The 23,084-nt window shown below is 33.7% G+C and overlaps 3 protein-coding genes across 12 annotated transcripts in view; 1 reads left to right on the forward strand and 2 right to left on the reverse strand.

Moving 5' to 3' along the window:
- Positions 1 to 926: 926 nt before the first annotated feature.
- LOC123715900 (bis(5'-nucleosyl)-tetraphosphatase [asymmetrical]) lies at positions 927 to 1,953 on the reverse strand. Its single transcript, XM_045671259.1, has 4 exons — positions 1,932 to 1,953; positions 1,601 to 1,721; positions 1,441 to 1,526; positions 927 to 1,264 (listed from the first exon to the last, which is right to left on the reverse strand). The coding sequence occupies exons 2-4, from the start codon at positions 1,710 to 1,712 to the stop codon at positions 1,031 to 1,033; spliced, it is 432 nt and encodes a 143-aa protein (XP_045527215.1). The 5' UTR covers positions 1,713 to 1,721; positions 1,932 to 1,953; the 3' UTR covers positions 927 to 1,030.
- LOC123715897 (sporulation-specific protein 15-like) lies at positions 1,819 to 15,885 on the forward strand. Of its 3 annotated transcripts, XM_045671248.1 has the most exons (22): positions 1,819 to 1,834; positions 2,309 to 2,557; positions 2,832 to 3,225; positions 3,296 to 3,481; positions 3,563 to 3,777; positions 3,951 to 4,179; positions 4,257 to 4,354; positions 4,437 to 5,766; positions 5,884 to 6,339; positions 6,408 to 7,853; positions 7,931 to 8,257; positions 8,917 to 9,234; positions 9,370 to 9,795; positions 9,879 to 10,211; positions 10,857 to 11,291; positions 11,448 to 12,619; positions 12,939 to 13,193; positions 13,361 to 13,448; positions 14,161 to 14,378; positions 14,629 to 14,742; positions 15,184 to 15,300; positions 15,765 to 15,885. In XM_045671248.1, exons 2-22 carry the CDS (start codon positions 2,522 to 2,524, stop codon positions 15,810 to 15,812), a joined length of 8,241 nt encoding a protein of 2,746 aa, XP_045527204.1. In that variant the 5' UTR covers positions 1,819 to 1,834; positions 2,309 to 2,521; the 3' UTR covers positions 15,813 to 15,885. The 3 variants fall into 3 exon arrangements, with proteins under 3 accessions (XP_045527204.1, XP_045527206.1, XP_045527205.1); XM_045671250.1 differs by lacking the exon at positions 1,819 to 1,834 and having other exon boundaries at positions 2,199 to 2,557; positions 11,448 to 11,521; XM_045671249.1 differs by lacking the exon at positions 1,819 to 1,834 and having other exon boundaries at positions 2,200 to 2,557; positions 7,931 to 8,236.
- Positions 15,878 to 23,084, reverse strand: part of LOC123715898 (probable beta-hexosaminidase fdl) — a 99,645-nt gene continuing 92,438 nt past the window's right edge. For all 8 annotated transcript variants that reach the window (XM_045671254.1, XM_045671258.1, XM_045671253.1 and 5 more), the window contains 2 exons: positions 19,482 to 19,671; positions 15,878 to 19,076 (listed from right to left, as the gene is read on the reverse strand). In XM_045671254.1, coding sequence (XP_045527210.1) covers positions 17,345 to 19,076; positions 19,482 to 19,671 — 1,922 coding nt within the window. In that variant the 3' untranslated portion in view covers positions 15,878 to 17,344. The remainder of the gene's footprint in view (positions 19,077 to 19,481; positions 19,672 to 23,084) is intronic.

A 23,084-nucleotide genomic window follows, 5' to 3' on the forward strand; every position in this document is an offset into this window, starting at 1 on the left:
GACAATTTATACAGTAAGTTGCCATCACAGATTACACCATCTGTTTATTCGATAACCGAAAGTACAGTAAAACCAGAACGAAAGGTGGCTTGTTTAATGTGAATAACACTATGTATAGTATGATATACAAGAAGTAGTCTTTATTATTATTAATTTATGTAGTAAATATTGTTATGCTGAATTCGAACCCGACCTGTGAATGTACTTTTTGTTAACAATAACCACGTCAAACGATTTTAATGTATAGTAACATAGTTCTCCTTCCTGACAAAATTGGCATATAGGAGACTCCCACACGTTCTAACGGATCTGGATGATCCAATTACCGTAGCTAATGAAAAAAAACAGCCTTCATCGGGGAGAGCGTGGACTAAACTCTTAAGCTTGTGTTCTGTTTCAGATGATTGACCACCCTGCAACAGCCCATCTGGCCAACTTTGCCATTCCAAAAAAAAACTAACACACGAAGTCTAATATATAGGTACACTTTCAATAAATGAAATTTATTGAAAGTGTACCTTCAATAAATGAACCCTCTTTCAATAAATGAATTCAATATTAAATGCTTGTTCAAGAGAATTATTGTTTTAATTTAGTACAGGGCAGTTTCTATCAAGTACAAATCTCCCTACTATGAAGAGTCACCATCCATCACATGGACTCATCTCCCTCTAGGATTCTTTATTTATTGATACTGAACTTATTTAAGTCTTTATTATGTAAATATTAATTCTTAAAGAAGAAACTAAGTACCACTAGTACTAGTAACTAAGTTATAGGAATAAAAAAATCAGTGCCAACATCATCAAAATAATAAAAAAGATAAATAGTTACATGAACAATTACAACTTAGAAAAAATAAATATGCATAATAATGTATACATAGCAAGTCAAGCTATCATAGAAAAAAATAATGAAAAATTAGGAACCTTTTACTTATTATGATATATTCATTGATATATACATTGATTCGGATAATTATTTTCAATTCTTACATCATTGCCAATACAATATTGACCTAACTTGACCTTCATTGTTTCAATTTACTAGATGCTATTCCATAAAATTCGGAAAGTAACTGTTTCATATCATCATAACCTGACAAGTCTTGGGCTTGTGATAAAGGTAGCCATTTGAAATCTTGATGTTCATCTGAAAGTTTCACAGGTGCTTCTGGGTTAATTAATTTTGCTAGCCAGTATATCACTTCTTTGGGTTTTCCATTTACTTTATAAGAGAGAACTTTTTTTGTGGTTTGATCAATCTGTAATGTCAACATTTATTATTAATAAATAAAACTTAAATATTATAGTCCTTAATATGACCAATTTAATTTCTCAAAATATACTTTATCATCTTTTCTTCAACATAGTTAAGCTGAGAGTATATCAGAAAGGATAGGACAACTCCTTTAAATTCAACATACTAATTAAAAATTACCTCTAAATCATCTTTTATGTAACCAGCTTCTTCTTGTGTCTCTCGTAATGCTGTCTCCCAGTCAGATTCACCTTCATCGACATGGCCTATAGAGAATTCAATTGTTGACATAGTAATAAAACTAAAAAACATTCAAAAATATAAATACTAATTGTTGTACCTTTAGGTGGGGTCCAATGATGTATACCATATGAGGTTTGTAAAAGAAGAAACTGTATTAGCTCATTAGAGTATCTGTATATAACTAAACCGGCAGCTCGTGTCGGCGACATAATCTTGTTCTGAAAAGGAAATGCAAATGTACTAATATGTTATAATTGAATTACTTACATTGTTACCTTGGATTAAGCTTATTCTCCAATAGTTCTCTTGTTAACAAGAAAAGGAAACAGTCGTAATAAGATTTTCAAGAGTTTTTTTCTGTTTAATTACTTATACAGTTAAAAGAAATAAAGTTAACTTGTGAGAGAAATATTTCCGTTCCGGTTTACCTTTCTTGTGACAATAAATAAATTTCTTATATTCGCGTGCGAAGGAACTCAAAATTACTAAGTTCGAGTCATAAATTAAATTCCATAAAACTGGGAATTGGGATAACGAAAAAAATAAATAAACAATATCCTTCACGATATTTGTTGGTGTTAATTGTCAATGTTAATTCTGACTAATACTGTCCATAAGTTCACTGTCTATGAACGTAAAGAAAAGATTTTATTTTACTTTTGAGTTATAATTCAAAATATTTTTACAATTTAAAATGTAAAATAAGTTCTATTATTTGTTCAATCATGTTTTAAAAGTAACTGCCGGAGCAGTGTTTTAAACAAATTAGGTATATCTGTAACTACTAAATGTCAAAATTGTTAAGGTTTCGTTGGAGATTTGAAAAAGAGTACCGAATCAAAAAAAACTTATTTTCAAACTGCAACGGCTTGTGATCAACATTACAACATGGATTTTTTAGGAAACGTCTTCTAATTTAAAATTCTGTGGTATTAACCTTCTAGGACTAGTGTCTAATGCGGTACAATTTGTAATTTGTTTTAATCTAATCGTGCGAGATTGAAACAGAACGTTGACAATGTTGAAGAAGTGGAAAATTATTATAACAAACTGGGTAAGCATTTTGATGAACATTTAATAGACTTTATTGTGATAAAGATATTATAAACGTGTTATACTGTGAGTTATATTTCGATTTGAATAATCCTTACAAAGTTTCGTTTGTGTCCGTTATAACGGTTGGGTCTAGAGGGCCAGGTGCGCAGCTGTTGTCGCCAGATGTTTTGCTTGACTTTTAATGCGGTACTGCGACTACATTTGTAGTCCCAGCTCCGTATTGAAACATCCTTTTCTTCTTTCTTTTATTTAATTCAAAAAAAATATTTCAGATAAATTGTTACTTTAATGACGTGAAAAAAATAGACTTACAAGTAAATTTGGAAACCCTTGTTGGTATAATATCCCATTTGAGGGATAATTTTAGTTTGGATGAATCTAAATCATCTTTGTTGGATGCTCACACAGTGCAAGAGTTTATAATAGAAAAGTTTCCTAATTTTAAATTTGAAAATGGATCTACAGAACCAGAATCAGAAGATGAGGTGTATACAGCGGCTTCATTACTGTTATATTTTGTGTGTGTCAATTCCAAAGATGTATATATTAGGAGTGCTATGTGCAAAAATCTTCAAATGGAAGATCAAGAAGTAATATTAAAGTTTACTAAATGCTTGATGGCTTGCTCCAATATTTCACTTGATAATGTTTGTACAGCTATTAAAGGTATAATACTTTTTTTCTTTCATTTGATAATGGCTTAATACATATTTTTCATAATTATTCTTAATTTCAGAGTCTTGTATTCAAGCTATTCCAGGGTCAAGTTTGGAGCATTTTACAGTATCTCAAACTCCACCAGCATTACGATCACTTCATAGTGAAGTGCGACGATTGCAAGCATCTTTAGATGCAGAACGGTTTGATCGAAATTTTCTTCAAGAGGAGCTTAGCAGGACTAATATGAAGCTTGAAAAACTAGGTGCTTTTTAAATGTTGACAGAGTTGTACTTACACAAATTTAAATGAGTGTTTATTAACATTCCATATTCAAACTTTTCAGTCAAAGATAAAGAAAATTATAAGTTGGAGGTTCTTAATTTAAAGGCCAAAATATCACTGTGCTGTGGTCAAAAACAGGAGTCACAGATATTAGAGCCAGAAAAAAATAATTCTGCTAAATTAATGAAGCAATTGGAAGAAACAGAACAATGTTTGTTTAATGTTCAGGAACAAATGGATGATTTGCAACATGAAAGAGATGTATATAAGAGTAAGGTATGGATTTAACATTCTACTTATAGATATAAATATTTATATTTTAATATTTTTTATTATTTGATCCATATATTCACTGACTATAGAAGCTGAAGTTTGTATTTTTACCTAGAAGTTATGACTAAACCTACTTTGTAATGGACAAAAGCCTATGTTTATATCTTTACTTGTAGTTGGATGAAACTAAACGCCAATATGATATTTTACTTAACCTGAATCAACAAGAGACTATCCGAGCTAACCAGTTAACTGAAGAGTTAGAAAATGAAAGACAAAGGGCACAATCTCTTGAAGAGTTAGTCTCAGAATTACGGCAACATAATCGTTTAAATGGTTTAGACAGTAGTCAACTGGAATGTGATGATAATGACATTAGTTTACACTCTCCTCAGAATAATACATGTGAGTGGTGGATAATTATTATAAATTAGTCATTTCTATTAAATACAAATTAATAAATTTGATTTCATATTTTTTAGCTATTTGCAGTGAAGCCTGTGCAAATATTATTGAAGTCCAACTTGGAGAGGAGCGAGCAAAGATAGTTGTCCTTGAATCACAAATTAAAGAGCTTGAGGTAAATATTTCGATATAGGTGTAATATCTTAGTTATAAATTGTTGTTATTAACTTGAACTTTTTAAATACATTTTTTTATAGACCAAACTAGCTAATTTAAGTAAAACATTTGAAAATGAAAGTATAGCTTTTGGTGTCACTGTATACCAGAAAGATACTGAAATAAAAAACCTAAACCGCATAATTAATGAAGAGGTGGAAGTAAAAAATTCCATGAAATTACATTTTGATAATGAAATAAATAAATTAAGCAGTGACTTTGATGAGATGCAAAAAAAATTAAAGGAAAGTAATGAAACATCAAAAATAGTTATTGCAACTAAGATGCAGGAAATTCAAACATTACAAGAAGAAAAACTTTCTCTTCTACAGAGTCTAAATAATGAAGTAACAAAACTAGAAAATGTTATTAAAAATCTTCAAGTTGACATTGAAGCAGAAAAGTCCTCCAAAAATAAATTGAGAGAAGAATATGAAACAACAATAATGATATTAAATGACAAAGCACTCAACAGGAATAATGAGTTATTTGAATTGCAAGACAAAATTAATAAAAATGGTGAAATGATTGAGAACCTTCAAATGCAGCTAAAATCAGAAAAAGAGCTTAAGGATGACATTTCCAATAAACATAATAATGATTTAATGAACCTAGCTATGCAAAGGTCAGCCCTTGAAAAAGAAATTCAAATTAAATGTCGTGAACTGTTAGATGCACACATTCAGTTAAAACAATATACTGATGCTAATGAAGAGTTAAAGACAGAGTTGGAATGTGTAAAGAATAGTTATACTAAATCTCAAGAAGAGTGCAAAGTGTTAAAAGAAAATAAAGAGAAACTGCTAAATGACATTAAAAACCGCGACACTAAGATTGAAAAATTAGAAAAAGACGTAGACAGTCTTGAAAGTGGTTATAGTGAAATGAAAACAAAACTGACATGTGATTTAAATGAATCTCAAGCTACAATAAATACCCTTAAAAGTCAATTACATGATGAAATAAAATACAAACTAGGTTTGCAAAACAGAATATGCGAACTAGAAAATATTATAACAGAGAGAGATAATACAAATGCTGAAAAAGAATTAAGATTAAAAGAAATAAATGAAAATTTTGTCAGTGAAAAATCTATTTTTAAAGAGAAATTGGATAAACTAACAGATGACATAACAGAGAAAAAAACAGTCATAAAAACTCTTAAAGGAGAAATTGAACAAAGCAGATTGAAACAAGCTTTAATTTTAGAAGATTTGAAAGAAAAACTTAAGTCTGAAGAACAAGAAAAAATGTCTATATGTAAAGAAAATGGCGACCTTCAAAAAGTATTGGAAGAAAAGTCTACAATCATAGCATCTTTACATGAAGAAATTAATAAAATTACAAAACTTTTTGAAGAAAAAGACACAGGTAATGTATTCATACTTATAGGTGTTGTATCTGATTTATTAAGTAGTCAAATGGTATAGTAATGCATGGCTTTATACCGTTTTCTTGTTTTAATTTAATATATGGTTGGTTTTGCAGTAATTAAACAATATGAAGATTCTGCTGCAGTTAATAAGAAACGGTTTGATGAGTTACAACACGATTTTAACATTGAAACATCTAAATTAGCAGTTAAACTTACTGATACAGAAAAATCACTTAAAGAAATCAAATATAAATCTAACTGCGCAATTGAAAAATACGAACTGACTATAGAAACATTGAAAATAGAAAAAGAATACCTTAATAAAATAATAGAGGATGAACGAGAAGCACTTGCTGTTGTTGAAAGTGAAAAAACATTATTACTCCAGAAACTTAGTGAAGAAACCAGTCGAAAAAGTAGTATTGAAAAAGAGTATCTTAAAAAATGTGAATTGTTTAATAATATAACATCTCAGTACAGTGAAGAAGTTTTAAAAAATAAATCAGAAATTGCTCAAATTTCTAAAGTTTTAAAGGAAATGGAGACTGACAACAACAAAAAATGTGCTGGTAAGTACATACCATTCAATACTTAAAACAAAAAAGAAAAGGTTTGTAACTTTTTTTATCTTTTTCAGACTTGAAGAAATTAGAATGTGACATGTCACATGTTGTAACAAATCATAAAGCTATAATTTTGCAGAAGGAAACTGAAATTTATAATTTACAATGTTTGGTCGAAGAATTAAAGTTGATTAACACTGAATTGCAAAATCAACTGAAAATAGAAACTGAAACGAAAAAACAAGCTTTAGACGCTTTACAGCAAGAAAATGTACAACTACAATACACCTTAGAAGAGGATAACATTAGCCATGAAGTAATTGTAAAGGAAAAGAATAGCTTGATTGAAGATTTGGAAGGAAATGTGCAGTCTTTAGTGCAACAGTTAGAAGTAGTGAAACAAAATTATGACGCTGACACAAAGGAATGGGAGAAAATGAAGTTTGAGCTAGAGCAACTAACTAATCAAAAAGATAAAAAGATTCATGATTATATTGACATTGTTAAATCTCTAAATGAAGTGAATGTTGAAAGAGAAAACGCTATTGGTGATATTAGTTCACAAAATAATATAAATCTGAAGATTATTAGTGAAATGAATAAAGAGATAGTTGAACTGAAAAAAGCGTGTGATCAAGGAAGTAAAGATTTAAAACATACCCTTGCTACTGAGAAAGCAGTTAGAGATTCGTTAGAATCAGAAAAGATAAACTTATTGGAGGAAAATAGCATTTTGCTGCAAAAAACTTTAGATGATCAAACAGCTTACAGAGTTTTGGAAGCTGAACGAGACTCGTTACTAAACGAAAAAGCTATAATGATTCAAGAACTGATGGAAGAACAAAATGTTAGGAGAATGGTTGAAGAAGAAAAAGAAACAATATCTTTACAAAAGAAGCAAGTGTTAGAAGAGTTAGACAATTTAAAGAACGTAAAGGAGACAATTATGCAAGAAAAAGAATGCCTAACTCAGCAACTTCTAGATGAAGGTTTAAATAAAAAAATGTTGGAACAAGAAAAAATCAACATGGCTGATAATAAAGCAGAATTAGATGAGAAATTAGCTACAGAGATATTAAATAGAATGCATATTGAAAAGCAATTTAAACAACTAACCGTTGAAAAAGAAATCTTAACAGAGGACGTATCTAAGCTAAAAACGATGATAAATGCGCTTGAAAACGAAAAATCTAAACTTTATCAGGAAGTAGAAAGCTTCATAGTAGAAAAAGAGGAGTCTCTCGCTCAAATCGAACATTTAAAAAATAACATGATGGAGCTAACAAATGCCAAAAACGATTTAATACAGGAAAAAACCGATATTATTCAAGAAAAAGTATTACTTATGAAGATATCAAATGAAATGAAACAGAAACTGGATGACGTCACGAGTGAAAAAGACCAAATTAATCAGCGATTTGAACAAATAAGTCAGAAATTATCTGTAGCCACAATAAATTCAGAGGAAGAAATGAAAAATATGACATTAGAATTCAAACATCTCCAATCTGATTACAAACGTATGTATCAATTATTTTCCTGTTGATATTTATGTAATTAATATATAATAAAATATTGATTGAACCTTCGATTTCAGACTTAAAAGGTGCGCATGATCAAATTGCTTCCGCATTAAATAGTGGCTTCGATGCATTTATAGAAATAGTACGTACCAAAAACCTTGCCAATTTAATTGAACATAAATTAAAATCTAAAGACCTCAATTTAGCAGAGAAATTTACTAGTATTTTGGACGTAGCTGAATCTCTTATAGAAGAAATGACGATTACAAAGAAAAATGAAAATGACTTGAATGAGGAAATTAAAACATTAAAAGAGGCCACAGACGAGCATAAGCAAAAAGTTTTGACACTTGAAGAAGATATACAGAATCTTCTTAAAGGTATTGGTGAATACAAAATAAGTAAGTTACTTTCGTTTATTCTTTTATAATATAGTCAAAGGGACCACAGGGTACCTGCGAGAACAGTAGCTGTAAGTAGTGTTCCTCATTTACTTCCCTGTAACTTAAGATAAATGTCACAGACAGTGCGGAAGGTGCACACAATGCAACCCGTTATTGATACTTTGGGACGGTTGTTGTTTTTCTATAAACATAAGATTTTTTGTTATAGCGTTATCGTTACGCACAATGGAGAATTTATTTTCTAACGTGGTTTTGAAGAATTATATGGTGACATCAACGTTCAAGCTCAGGCTGTAACTCACAACTTCATTTTGTTTTTAAAAGAATTTAAAACTGAACCTGACAAAAAGTTTTCCTCAATTAAGAAAATAAATCCTATTAATACTTAACATAATTTATATAGTATTGTCTTTTGTTTGAATAGCTTTCATAACACATTAAGAAAAACACTTTTTGAACGGATTAAAGCTATGTATTATTATTATATATTTTTTATATAGTTTTTCATAATTTATATGTATCGATCGTAACGATCCCGTTGTCACAATAGCTCTCCATAAGCCCTGGGGGTGTGAGCGAGTGTGAGTAAGACCACCGCTAAGATGGCTTTCCCTCACATTGTACCATTTTCGTAAGATAGCACTTTTTTATTTCAGAAATTGGTCAACAAAGTGAAATTTTAGAATCAAAAATAACAGAAATTAATAGACTTCAAAAGGACAATGATTCACTTCACAATGAATTGACCGGAGTTAGAATACAATTAGATGAAAAAGTCCACTCGTTGAAAGACAAACTAATTGATAACGAAAATTTGACTGATAAATTAAGAGAAACATATGAATGTCAAATAGACAACTTAAACATGATGGTAACAAAATTAACTAATTATTTAAAAGATAAGACAGTAGAACTGGATGGTGTAAGAAATGAAAGAGATAAATTACAAGAGACCATTGATAAAAAGAATCAAGGTAAGTTTTTAAATTGTACTAAAATCTCATGTTATTTAAAATATAATATATTTGTTTATAATTCTTTGATATATGTATGCTCCGTTACAATATAGGATTACTAGAAAAATATTAAATCTTAGCATATTATTTTAGCCATAAAGTCGTTTGAAGAAGAAATCAAGACCCATAAACAAATTCAAGAGAAGTTAATAAGCGAATTTGAATCGGAGAGGCAAGTACTCAAAAACATGGTTACAGTAACAGAATCAGTTATGGAGGATCAAAAGACGAGTCTCAATAAAGTTATTAATGTTCACGTCAAAACAATAGACGCGTTAGAAGGAGAAATAGTAACGTTAAAAGAATCAATTAATGTTGAAAAAAATAATTATCTCAGCAAGCTTAATGAAAAAGACCACGCATTTGAAGCAATATTTAGAGATTTGGATATATTGAGAAAAGAAAAGGAAAATTTGGAGAATAAACTGGAATCAGAGATAAGTGGTTTCCAGAATCAAGTGACTCAACTTTCGGCCGAAAAGGGTAGCTTATATGAGGAATTTGAGAAATGTAGAAAAGGTATGCATTTATTTACAATGATTTTTCTATTAATATTGAAGTTCTCATAGAAAACTTATAAGAAGCCATGTGTTTTGTTGCAGATATTGTTTGCAAAGATGAAGAAAATAATGAACTAAAAATCAAGTTGGATGGAGTGGAAAAAGAGCGTGATTCACTTAATAAGGACTTGGATGAACTCAAAATTAATAACAGCTTACTGCAAGAAAGAATACAAAGTCATAACGAAATTCTTCACAAAGTTACGAATTTAGAAAGAGATAGATCCATTTTGCAACGGGAAAAAGGGGAATTGATAAAGCAGGTTAACGAATTAAATGTTCAACTCGAAGCAAATATTGTAATTGAGGAGAAATATATTGAGTTGGTCAATATGAAAGCGGAATTAGAACAGGAATTGAAGAACAAAGAAATTGGTATGTTTTAATATTTAATTTTATGTAGTTGGCCAAAATATAACCTACACACACATACCTTTTGAGCGAGTGTAAGTACTATTTGGTCACTTTAGGGATTTTTTTCTGCGCGTATCAATGGCTATGAGCGAATCAGTGCTGTGGTGATGCAACGTGGAGTGGCTTCACATTGGAGGTATCTACTGTCTTGAGCTACTGCTGGTCTTCTAGCTCTAGAATATGGTGACGTTTTAGTCGTCTCATATACTGTTCTATGGTGAGTTGGCGAGCAAGTTCGTTGGGGTTAACCGCTCTTTGTATTAAGCTGCCAGTCTCCGGATTTCCTCTTTGATAGTTCTACTTAAGGTATTCGTGAACTTCGTTGTTGGTTATGTACCATGGTACTTTTGCAATTGCTCGTGGGATCTTGTTCTGTTGTCGCTGGAGTATGTTTATGTTGGTATCAGTTGCGCCGCCCCACAGTTGGAGGCCATATGTCCAAATGGGCTTTAGGATGACTATATATAAGGAGTTTGTTGTCTAGAGAAATTCTCGAATTTTCTTCCTAGCGTCCAGTATAGGCTATTGTCCTTTAGCTGTAATTCCTGATTTTTACATTTGATGTGGCGAGGGAAGAATTTAAATAAAAAATTGTATATTTTACAGAAATTAATGACATGAAATCGCGTCTCGACTCCACAATGGATAAACGATGCTCTCAAACATTTGATAAAGAAAAGCAAAATCTTATTAATAAATGTAATCTCCTACAAGAATATCACGATAAAGCGAAAGTAGAACTAGAAAGGAAACAAAAAGAGATAGACATATTGCAAAATGGCATAGAAATGTTAAGAGGTGAAAGAGACAATGCTATTTTGTCAATCAACAATAAAAATTTAGAAATAAAAGAGATGAATAGGAAATTGACTGAAGAGAAAGATGCAAAAGAACATTATTTGAGTGAAATAAAGGCCTTGAACTCAGATGTTGGAGATTTGAGACAGCGTTTAGATGATGCAAAGTTAGATTTGGAAGTTGTGAATGTTCTAAGAAAGGAGAATGAAGAATTGCTTCAACTAGTTGGTCAAAGAGAAACCTGTGAGTATTAAGAATATTATATACTTACCTTAAGTAAACAAAAATTACAACTATACAACATACTTTATATATCAGTATTTAAGCATTTTAAACTTAGATGAAAATATTTTATGGTTTAAATATATATAATCAAACTATAAGCACTTATCTTTCCAGTTGCAGTAACCAGCCGAGAAAAATCACCACACAGACATCAAGTGGAAATGGAACTCCGTCAACTTCACAATCAGGTAGATAATAACTCCACAGACTCACACACCTCAATGGACAGTTACAAAACTATTTCAGACCTGGAGATAATTCTCCAAGACAAAAATCGCACTATCACCTCACTACAAAGCGATATTACATACCTCAAGTCACTTCTCGCTGAATCGGAAAACAAACTTCTCGATGTCTCCAAAGATTTGGAGCTCAGTAAAGAAAACTGCCAGCAACTCTCTTGTCAGATCAAGAAAATAGTCTACCAAAAGAACGAAGAAATCGCCGAACTCAAGAAGCAAGTGTCCAAAATGAGCGTAACAGAAACTAGAGCCACGCAGATAATTAAACTCTCGGCTAGATATCAAGCTATGATCCTTAAAAGAGTCGCCGAAATTAAAAGCAACAGCATCTTAAAGGAACTGTCCAACTTTGGCAATTCCGCAACATCCGACAATGACATTAGGCGAAACCTTAATGCGGGAACAATAACAATGGAAGTCCTCGAGAACTTTTTGGAAACTACAGATAAACATCTGAAGAGATGTTCTGATAAGCAGATCGCTCTTCAAAAAGAGAGAGATAGACTATCGGAAGTGAATAGGATTAACGAATCCGAAGTTATCAATATGAGAAAGTTTTTGACGGAGCTATCCGTTAGCGTGAAGACGTTTAACTCGATGAAGGAGCTTTACAGTCAGAAACTGAGTCGAGTCGTGTCTTTACAACGGACGGTTAGACGGGAGATTCTTAACTTAGACGGTCACATAACTGACGCGACCATGTGTAAATTAGAAAGAGGATACGCGGCTGTGATGCAGGATTTGTCGGAGTGTGCAATGAACATGGAGAGATGGATGGAGCGATGTATCGGCCGAACGATATCTTCCGAGAAGATTAAGCAGGCTTTTACCAGTGAATTGGATAGACTATCGTTATCCTCGTCGGGTTACCAGAACGCGAGTTTAGAGGTTCAATTAGGAGAGTTGGAGAATTCGTTCCAGAAGCTTTTAGAGGATGTATCCTCGGCTAAGAGCGGAGATGGGGCAAAGGATGTGCAATCTGTGACATTAATGGAGGTTCGAGCGGAATACGAAGACAAACTCAACCGGATGAAGGCTAAAATGGTCAGTATCGTCCCTCTACTGTTGTTGATATTATTATACCAGGTTGTGTGGTGGTTCTATCTTCAGATGGATTATTGAGTGGCTTATCATGTGACTTATTATTTATTAAATAAATGTTTTAATGGTTATCTTGTTTTATTTTCGTTCAATAAAACATGTAGATTAGTTTGCTTCTGCACTCTTCAAGGTAATTGTTTTTATATTGCATGGGCATGTTATGTATTTGTGTATTATATGTAACATACAGTATAACAAATTGACAGCATGTTTGACGTCTATTGGCTATTGCTATTGTATGAATGTATCGATAATATTTCAGAAACAACTGTATCAAGAGCAAATTTCCATATTCAAAGAGAGACAAAAAGACGAGATATCGGCATTGGAGAAAGAGTTGGAAGAGACTCGTAATAAGCTGGAGGAGTCGAGTAGATCTTACCAGGAACATATAAGGTCGTTGACCACCGAGCTGTGGAATGTAGGAGAGAAGTTCTTGATGAAAAAAGATGAGGCGGAATGGCTGAGGAAGACTCAGCGCTCTGGTTCTCTTATGTCCCTTCAACACGTGCATTCGGTAAGACTACCTTTATTTAGAATTTATTTTCCTTATTTTTGTTATCAAATTTATTTTATTATTTTGTTCATCCTTTCGATTTTAGTCCCCAGGGTTTAAAAGGTTGATAAAGGGGTTAGCTATACAAATGGAGTTTGACATTTTCCTTAAAAAAAAATTTTTTTCAGTCTGGTCTCGTAGCTCACCAAGAGGAGCCATCCAGACCTTCAGATTGTCATTCATTGCGCTCTCTGCCCGTCGCCAACAACACTAAAGGTACATTTGGTAATAGTGGTTGATGAAATAGAACAAAAATCATACACATTACGCAATTTTTTTTCATGTAGAATTATTTCTCGTGTCTAACCAATACAATAATATTTTCGTCGGGGATCGAACCCTGGAAGGACCCTTTTTGTGTTGAGTTTTTGTTTATTATGTTCAATCGGTAGAAATTACGATATGGGTAGATCGCGTGCTGTGCTAATATTGATCAAATACCTGTCTTAAAGCTTCAAAGAACTTAATGCTAATTCGAGGCTGCCTTAAAGAAATGCTTTCGTAATATACTTTAGTTTCATTTCGAGGTCTTCGACGGCAACTTAGTAACTTCGTTGTGTTAGAATTATTATTCTTTTTAGTATTCATAAATTTAAAGAATTGATAATTAAATGTTTTGGCTTCCATTTAAGGTGTTGTCCTATAATTATCAAAAATATTTTTTTAACTCTCGCGTTTCATTTGTGGCTTGTGATGTAAAACTTAGAGATTAAAAAGAGTGGCGGAGAGTTTCTTGGCCGCTCTACGCCTTTGACTTGCGAACTGGTAGTAAATGTTACATCAATTTAACATATTTTCTATTGACGTTCATAAGTGTACTGGGTTATCTATATAAATAAAGTTATTTTGAGTTTCGAGTTTGAATTGCGTTAGTATATTTAAAAAAAAAAACTAAAATTTAGAATCCTATTTTAACTAACATCTTCAGAAACCCGTGGCGTCCACATGTTAGACGAAGAAGGTGAGGTTTTCGACAACAGATGGTTGAAAGAGTTGCAATCTACGCCCTTGAAGGAGAAAGTCCCAAACAATGGGCAACGACTGTCCGAATTGAAGTGGAGGAACTCGCTTTGTCCGCCTCATCTTAAGAGTTCTTATCCGGCTGAAACTCAATTCGTGCAAGCTTTACAAGAGGAGGATATTAAAGTATGTATACGACTTTGGTCTCTTGTTAAAAAATATTTAGTCTCTATATAACTTTTAAAGCAGGTAAGCGTCTCTCAAACTGAAGGAAAACAATGCCAGAAAACCAGAATTCAGCGTCAATTTGTCAAAATTAATGAAACAAATCTCAAAAGTTCTAAATACTATTTTACTAATTATTGGCACACCCATGATAGGTACAATTTCTGGAATGTACAAGCGCCACTTAGAACATATTAATTAATTATTCCAGATGGGTTCAATGTCCCTGGGTGGTAGAGGGGTGCGCAAAGAAGTGGGCATCACGGCGTATAAGAAGCCTGGACCCCCAACGCCTAGCAAACAGGCCGGAAGACTCTCAGCCACTGTCAGTATATTTCCTCTACTCTCTCTCTAACTCTAGTCCAGTCGTTAGATTTGACCAATTTCTAGTCTTCGGAAAGAGAGCTGTCGTGGGATTTTAGGGCGCAACAGTGCTCGTAATCATCACGATAAAATAAATAAAGTAAATATGAAATAATATGATTTTTATGAATAAATGAATGACGCCTTTTTTGTCAGTTGAAAACCTCAATATTTATGTTTTTAAAATTACATTTTCGTTTGAGAAATAAAATGGTGGATCACTGCGCTGTGATTGGTTGATTATGTTGTCCAATCGTAATCAAGTTCAATCCAACGTTCTAATTTTAAAAATCGTGTTCTAGTTCTATATTAATCTAGTCTCATCTATTTACAAGTTCTTTTACTGGGGCAGACTGGTTTCTTTCAATGGCAATTTTAGTAATGAAAATTGAATATTTTCCAGGACTCTGAACTGCGAGAGTCTCTTCGCGTGGAAGCTGAGCCCAACGCCTCCCGTAAGACTAGCACTCCGTCGCGTCTTCGCTCGTTATTCCGTACCAACAAGAACGATACCACCGAAGTAAGTGATACTGATGTTCAACCATTGTTTATTAAAACTATTTATTTTCTGTAGAATAAACATAGTTAGTGTTTCTTTGTTGATATATGTTTTTGGATTGTCCATTTATTATTCGACAGAATCGACTTGTAAAACTAGTATTAAACAGTCTCAATTTTTTTTTTCCAATATCTTGAAGTTCTATACTTGATTTTTTAACTTATCCTAAAAGCTGTATTTTTTTTCAAATACTTTTTGTCCCTGTAATTTAGTATTGTTTTACGATGTTAAATAGATTTTGAATTACGCTCTCTGAAAATGTATATATGCTTGAAATCCGGTACAAAATATTACAAATATATGTTTAATAGTCTGTGGCACAGTTTCGTTACTCATTAGAAACATTAATAGTTACCGTGTCACAAAGTCACACACACACAAACAATTTGTAAGGAAATCGATTCTCAAATATGTTTTTTTTTCAGTCCACGCCGCGATCCAGACGTCTGAGCAACATTTTCAGAAAAAAATAATTTCCGCTGTTCCACTGTTTTAATATATTAATTTATTGTATCAGGTTTTAATAAAACGATTTTGTCGATTAAACTGTTTTTATTCAATAGAAGTACACCACAAAATTGCTTTTAGCACCAAAACATTACTTACAAAACGTACAAAGTTGTGCTTGTTACGTATAACACACAAAAAGGCTAAAACTATGACATTAAAAAAATCACTCAAAGAACTACCTCTTCATCACAGCGTAATCAACTTGAAAGGTTAATCATGGACTTTTATTCGAATGTTTAAAAATTATCGTAATTTTGTACTTTGATGCAGTTGATTGCTTTCCATATTAATAAAATTATTAACAAAAGTAGATTAATTTAAAGTTTTTGTATTAAGCCAGCACCGGTATGGAGGATATTGAAAAAAACTGCAAACTTACAGTACACGCTTGAATATTGTATGTATGCAATACGGTTCATACATATACCCCTTTTCATTCTTGTTAACTTTACCGTGATTTTTTGTGGTTCATTCGTTTAGCCTCTAAAAATAATCTCATAAAATACCAAATAAGGACACCGTAAAAAAATATAATAAAAAAATAAATATATTTTGTATACAACATTTTTTTATATAAATTGATAATAAAGAGATTAAAAAATTAGAAAAGGGACCTTTATTACCAATACATTGATTCATTATTACTATAAATTCTCTTGAATTGTAAAATAATTGATTTGTTAACAACGCTTTTTGTCAAGGTGGACTGGAACAATGAAATGATTGTTTAATTTGATTGATTGACATTTGAAAAGTACATTGGAGCGGTGGAAAGGAATGCAGTTTTGTAATTACGAATTTATAAAATATTAAAAACCTAACACGACACCTAAATTCTACTTTTATAAACAATCTTCATCAAAATTACGAATACATTAAGAAATAAGTCGCAACCCTACTCTAAAACAATGAGTATCATTCGTTTCGACAACATCAGTTATAAATTGATTTTCTAAATAATCTTAAGACTTTAGTATCACGGTCTATCAGTGCCGAACATTGATCTTAATAAAGCTTTTAGGACAGCCATTTATACTAAAGTCAGCGCTGACGATTATCGTGATACTATCAGCCATAAACATACGGACAAATGTAACGTAATAAAAATTGGTTTATAGATTCACAACTAATATTGATAATTATTTTTAAGCAATTTTTGTGACCTACTCGGCAGTACGGATACATTTGAACGTATTGAACTATCTAAGTTAGTGCTTAGTCTAATTATTTTTTACGCTTAATTAAAATTCTGTACAAAACATATATTATGTACATCGATTTAAGTTAATAAGCCATTCTACCTGAAATACTTTGTCTCGGATATCTCGACATCGTAAACAATATATTATCGTATTATCGAATTCGTGTTTCCCTCTAAACGCCAAGTTAAAGATAATTTAACCGTTCTATGCTAACCATTTTAGCATCATACTATTTGTTCAAAGACAAAATTTAGTTAACCTGATCAAACCTGTATAAAGAGATTTCGAGTGCGTTACAGGCAAGCGTTAGGATTGTGCGTGCACCATCTCGGCCATAGAGGCATGGCTTCCACTCCTTTCGCTAACAGCCTTGTGCGTTGAGTATCTAGTCTAAGGTAAACATCAGCAGTTGCACCTTCTGGTCTATCAGACCATAGCCTTTCAGCGACCGCAGCTGACCTTGGCCACAGACGGGCGTCGACTCCACCCGGACCGGACTGCTCTGTCCAAAGACACACTTCTCCACCGTCGATTCGCCAGGGTTCTGCCCCAGTGGCCATGCCGATCATTTCTTCTATCCAGGGTCTGTGCTCGTAAATTTGCTGCCACGATCTATATGGCCCGCAATGTCCATCTGAGCTATCTCTCCAGGAACCGAACCCACAATCTAAATACCACGCATCGACGTGCGAGAGTATCGATCTAAAGCCAGAATCTAAAACCGCTCGGGATTCTGGCCAGCGAGAGGCTCCCCAAATTTGAATAGCAAACCGTTTCTTATCCAATCTCTCTAGATACGGTGACCGAGTCAGCCGTGACGACCACAATAAAGTAACTTCTGGTAATTTACCACCATTGGCTCGTTGCAACGCCGTCATAGCTCGGTTTGTAAACTCAAGCCACAAATCCATTGGATCCGTATCGTTGAAGTGCTGCGTCCAGCATCGTTCAGAGACTTCATCACCACCAAGGTGGAATATGTCATCGACCCCAGTCAACTGAATGATTTCAGAGTATACTTTTTCTAGGATTTTATAGACGTGAGGGTTTTTGGGATTGAGTTGGCCGCATGGTGGTTCACCGCAGTACGCACTCCAAGGCTCAACTTCTACGCAATGCGCTAGAGGTCCAAACCCTGCCGCTGGGCCCCATGACCAGGCACGTCCCACATGAGCTGGAGTATCCACTTCTATGAGCACCCTAATTCCACGTAGCTTAGCTCTTTTCACTACATTCCGGACGTCTTCAGATGTATAAATAGCACCAGGGCCATATGCGCCATGTTGGGTTAATTGAGGAACACTATTAAGTTTTAAAGGAAACGATTGTGAATCGCTGATATGCCAGTGGAACGTGTTCAATTTATTAGCAGCCATAGCGTCAATTGTCCGAATAATTTCATTGACAGGAAAGAAATTGCGAGCCGTATCCAGCAAGAGGCCACGGAATTTGAATTTTGGGGAATCCTCGATACTCGCAGCTTCAAGTGCTAAAAGTGAACCAGCGTATGGGTCTATCCATATTAACTGTGAGAGCGTTTCGAAGCCGTGTCTAGCACCACAAAACGAGTACGCGGCGATGTCAACATAGAGGACGTTGTCAGAGGGACGCATGGTCAGCTTATAACTCTCGTTAGTACTGATAAGTAGTCGCGGATCGATGGAGCCATTGACAGCAACACGAACTACAACTTCTCTCGTGGGACCAATGTCGTTTCTACGACTTTCTGTATTCCCATTCCTCTCTAACGCTTTCAAGTCTTTGATGAATAGAGAGAAGGCACCGGTTAGATAATTGGAGACTTCACGCGAGGGTGAGGATCGTACTTGTAGGGTAATCGAATCAGCTCTGACGGGTACTGCAGCCGTCGCTAAGCTGACTGGACCCGTGGGTTGCGGCCACAGTTGTGTGGACGCGCACAGCATGTTACACGTCGCTAGAGACTGAAGCAACGTTGTTTCTGCTGCAAGGAGTCTTTCGCAGCGCTCGTTTCTACACACCCAGGACCACTGCGGCTCAATACCCCTGAAAATTGAAAAACTTAGTGAATAAATGTGTTCTATTGAATTATGCTAGTCTATGTATTTACGTTGATGAACTATATTTATGTCTAAATGACTATATCATCTCATTCTTTATTTAACTACTTCATTATAAATAGATTATAGAAATAGAGCAGTGTTAGGATTCTCATCCGGGAGGTCGTCGGTTGTGTCAGGCACAGGAGGCTGATCACTTACTTGCCTATTAGACCGACAAATGATCATGAAACAGATACAGAAATCTGAGGCCCAGACCTAAAAAGGTTGTAGTGCCACTGATATATTGTAGTTTTAGTTATAAAAATATTTACCGATATTTTGATTTAGATAAAAAGTAACAATAAATTTCACAAACCTTATAAACATAGTTTAAAAACGAGAAACTTACGAGTAAAGACTGTGTATCGGTCTGTGCGCCTGATCGCCAGTCTGTTGCCGCCAATAAAGCAGCGCCACCCCAGTACAGGCGGCCACAGCGAGAAGGAACATCGCCCGCCGGAGCCTGCCCACGCGCATGAAATGAGCGGACGCATTCCGCACTAGCGCTTCGCCCCACGACTTCATTGTCATCAAAACAGCTGAAAAACAAACACATTATAAAACTAATTTTACGAATAGGTTATAATGACGTATTATAAAAGATCATAGGTTCAACTGACACTATTTAACATCATAATAACAAAAAACTAAAAAAATAAGATTCAATAAACGGTAACAAAGCATATAAATGGGTAGTAATATAGCTAAAAGTTTCTTCCAGACAACCCAAATATATAAAAAAACACGTGTGTGTGCTTATACACATGTGTACACGCGTTAGAAGTTATACTTCTTTGGCGTAACAAGATTAAAATCTTTTTACATTTTTTTCTCTTTCGCCTTATTCTACGTTTGTAAAAAAAACTACACTAACAAAAGAAAAAAGGTATATAATACTTTGAAAGTTTTATAATAACGGCTTATCTAGTTAAATAAAGTTTATTTAAATATCACGAAACATAATTAAAGAAATTCACATTTTTTTATTTTAAAATGTTGATTATGCTATCGTAAAAATTTGCTCACATCATATTTCCCTAACGCACCAAAAGAAATAAATACCTTAAAACTACACTAAAGAACTCAATATAACATATAGGTAAAAATATCAAAGGTTCACAGGTACAATGTTGTCAATTCTTTGTTAATTGCGTAAAGGCAACATTTGCCGCGCTCCACTATGTGGAACCAGCAGCCCACCTATGTATATCCGAACCAATTTGACTAAGTGTCATTCAAGAATACAGCGTACCAATTCTTAAACGACGGCAACGCGCGACCCACTCGCAATGCGAGTGTCAATGAGCGGCTGTATCACATATCACCAGGTGAGCCAAGTTATATAAAAAAAAGCATATTTATTTATCTGGTTTTAGTAAACAGACAAAACGTATATAACCGTATGCATACAAATAATAATCAGACCTTACAATGTTATAAATATTGAATCTATTTTAAAATTTAATGCAGTGCGTAATCTACGATACCAGATTGTGTTTTGCAATAACCATGAGTTTAAATTTGCATTCTGAAAGCCGAGATTTCTATAAGCGTATAAGGAGCAACATTATTATGCTTTATAACGGATTATTAGATTTCATAAATGTATTTACTTCTAAGGAGCAGTGTAGGCCTAGTGGCTTCAGCGACTTTCAACGAACGATGTGTTTGATCTCCGGCTGTGCACCAATGGACTATCTTTCTGTGTGCTTTTAAAATCCGCACGAACAAATATTCGGTGAAGGAAATAGGTTTGCCTTAGACCCAAAAAGTTGACGGCGCGTGTCGCGTGTCGTGAATGAAACAGATACATAAATCTGAGGGCCAGACCTAAAAACGTTGTAGCGCCACTGATTTATTGTTTTATTTTATTTACTTGTAAATCAATTCGGATAAGATTTTCATATCTTTGACTGCGTTTGTTTGCATATTTAACTTTCTTGAACTAGCTAAGGCCGCTCGTTGTCAAATAACTTGTGTTAGCTCTTTTTTTAATATCTAAGCTATTATGTGATTTTTTTTGAGCAGTGTTGGCCTAGTGGCTTGTCACATTTTACATTTAACCTAATTTATTTTTTACTGGGTATACAGTTGACGTTTTAACCGAATCGAAGGAGGTTCGCGACTATGTAGAACCTTTTTTTATTGTTTTTTTTTTAATACGGTAACCCGAAAACTTATTTCGTATAAGTATATATGGCATAAGCGCAGAGTAGTGTTGTCTTAGTGGCTTCAGCGTGCGACTCTCATCTCTGAGGTCGTAGGTTCTATCCCCGACTGTGCACCAATGGATTTTCTTTCTACGTGCGCATTTAACAATAGCTCGACCGGTGAACGAAAACATCGTGAGGAAACCGTCTTGCTTTAGTCTCAAAAAAGTCGACGGCGTGTGTCAGGCACAGAAGACTGATCACCTTCGATATACAAACGATCATGAAACAGATACATAAATCTGAGGCCTATAAGAAAAGGTTGTAGCGCCATTGATTATTATTATTATTACGTGATTTTATTACTAAACCTATTTTAACTATAAACCTACTATAAGTATATGAAATGTATTAATAGGGCCCTCCATTTCGGGTATCCCCAAGATAGTCGGTATCTATTTCTATACTGAGACAAGTTAAAAGCTTCCAGACGCTTCTATTTGGGTCAAATCGTCAGTGCGGGGATCAAATGTTGTCCATTAAACTGTCTTATGGTTTCTTCTTCTAACATTTATAGGAGTAAATAAATATATATTAACCGTTTTATTCACAACAAGATATTAATAGACATATTAAAAAAGATATTAGCATAGTTTGTTTTCAGTCAGCACACGACAACCGAATTACGAATGTAAATTTACCTTAGATATAATGCCTGGATCTGGGTAACTATTACTCATATTTATTTGTATTTTAATCATTTGTTTATGTATTCATTACTATGCCAACACGATAACGTCCAAAACAAATAAATATTACATACGTATAATTTGTATTTACAATTTTCTTAACCTACAAATTATTAAAAAGAAGTTTGTTCCCTGTGGTAGTTTACTTTTAATGCTGGCAGCATTTCCTCGCTGTATTCCGATTCGTAAAATATACTATAGTAAAATTATAAGATACACAAGCTACTGTGAACTCACTCACTCACTGCGAACATATAAATATGTTGATTGTGTCGGAGACAGCAACGTCCTTGTTATCTTGGTCGTCTCCGTGGCACATATCGCCTATGTACAAAAAAAAACGAGTGCTTGGAGAACGCTTGGGATGCACACCGGGAGCTGATATGATTTTATGAAGATAGTAAGCCAGAAGTACTGTCTTCTTTCTAATTTATTGTACCCCACCATCCCTAATACTATATCATTATGATAGACTTTTCCAACACGCAGAAAGGTATGTTAAATAAGAAATATTTGGTCCTTTAAAATCTGGGTATGTTGACTGTGCGTTAAGTTTCAGAAAACGCTGAAAAATACTAGATCCCTAAAGCAAGAAACACGGGTGGATAAACTGGGGGGTGGTATAAAAAAAGCCTTTATTTGAGTACTATAATTAAGTGTATGTTAAAGTTACATTTAATACTAGACACGACTTCCAACGATTGAATGCCTCCAAATCAAAATTCTTCCACTATTAGTCTCTTAGCCTCGCTAATATTTTCCGATATTTCCCGCTCTCTTTTATTTAATTTTCCCGGGTTTTACGTATCGTTAAGGGACGCACCTTTTTATTACATAGCATGTAATGCAACAAAGTGTTAATAAATAAATAAAATTTTGTTTTTGCATTTATCAAAAAAGTTTCAAACAATTGAAATTTCGACCAGTATTCAAACTGGCAATTAATGAACTCTGTTCGTAAATTAATTAGATAATCGACATTGATAAAATTATGTATTATTAAGCAGCGTCCTGCCTAGGGCGTTTGTTGGTGGCCATTTGGAGTTTTAGTGG

This window comes from Pieris brassicae, chromosome 11 (genome assembly GCF_905147105.1).
Source record: "Pieris brassicae chromosome 11, ilPieBrab1.1, whole genome shotgun sequence".
NCBI lineage: Eukaryota > Metazoa > Arthropoda > Insecta > Lepidoptera > Pieridae > Pieris > Pieris brassicae.

Bases quoted from the DNA above. Each gene is read 5' to 3' on its own strand.
- LOC123715897 (XM_045671248.1), top strand. From the start codon at position 2,522: ATGTTGAAGAAGTGGAAAATTATTATAACAAACTGG. The intron at 9,796-9,878 runs GTATGCATTTAT...GTTTTGTTGCAG, and splicing joins ATTTGAGAAATGTAGAAAAG to ATATTGTTTGCAAAGATGAA. The intron at 14,743-15,183 runs GTCAGTATATTT...AATATTTTCCAG, and splicing joins CCGGAAGACTCTCAGCCACT to GACTCTGAACTGCGAGAGTC.
- LOC123715900 (XM_045671259.1), bottom strand. From the start codon at position 1,712: ATGTCGCCGACACGAGCTGCCGGTTTAGTTATATACAGATACTCTAAT. The intron at 1,527-1,600 runs GTACAACAATTA...AATTCTCTATAG, and splicing joins TCATTGGACCCCACCTAAAG to GCCATGTCGATGAAGGTGAA. The intron at 1,265-1,440 runs GTAATTTTTAAT...TTGACATTACAG, and splicing joins ACATAAAAGATGATTTAGAG to ATTGATCAAACCACAAAAAA.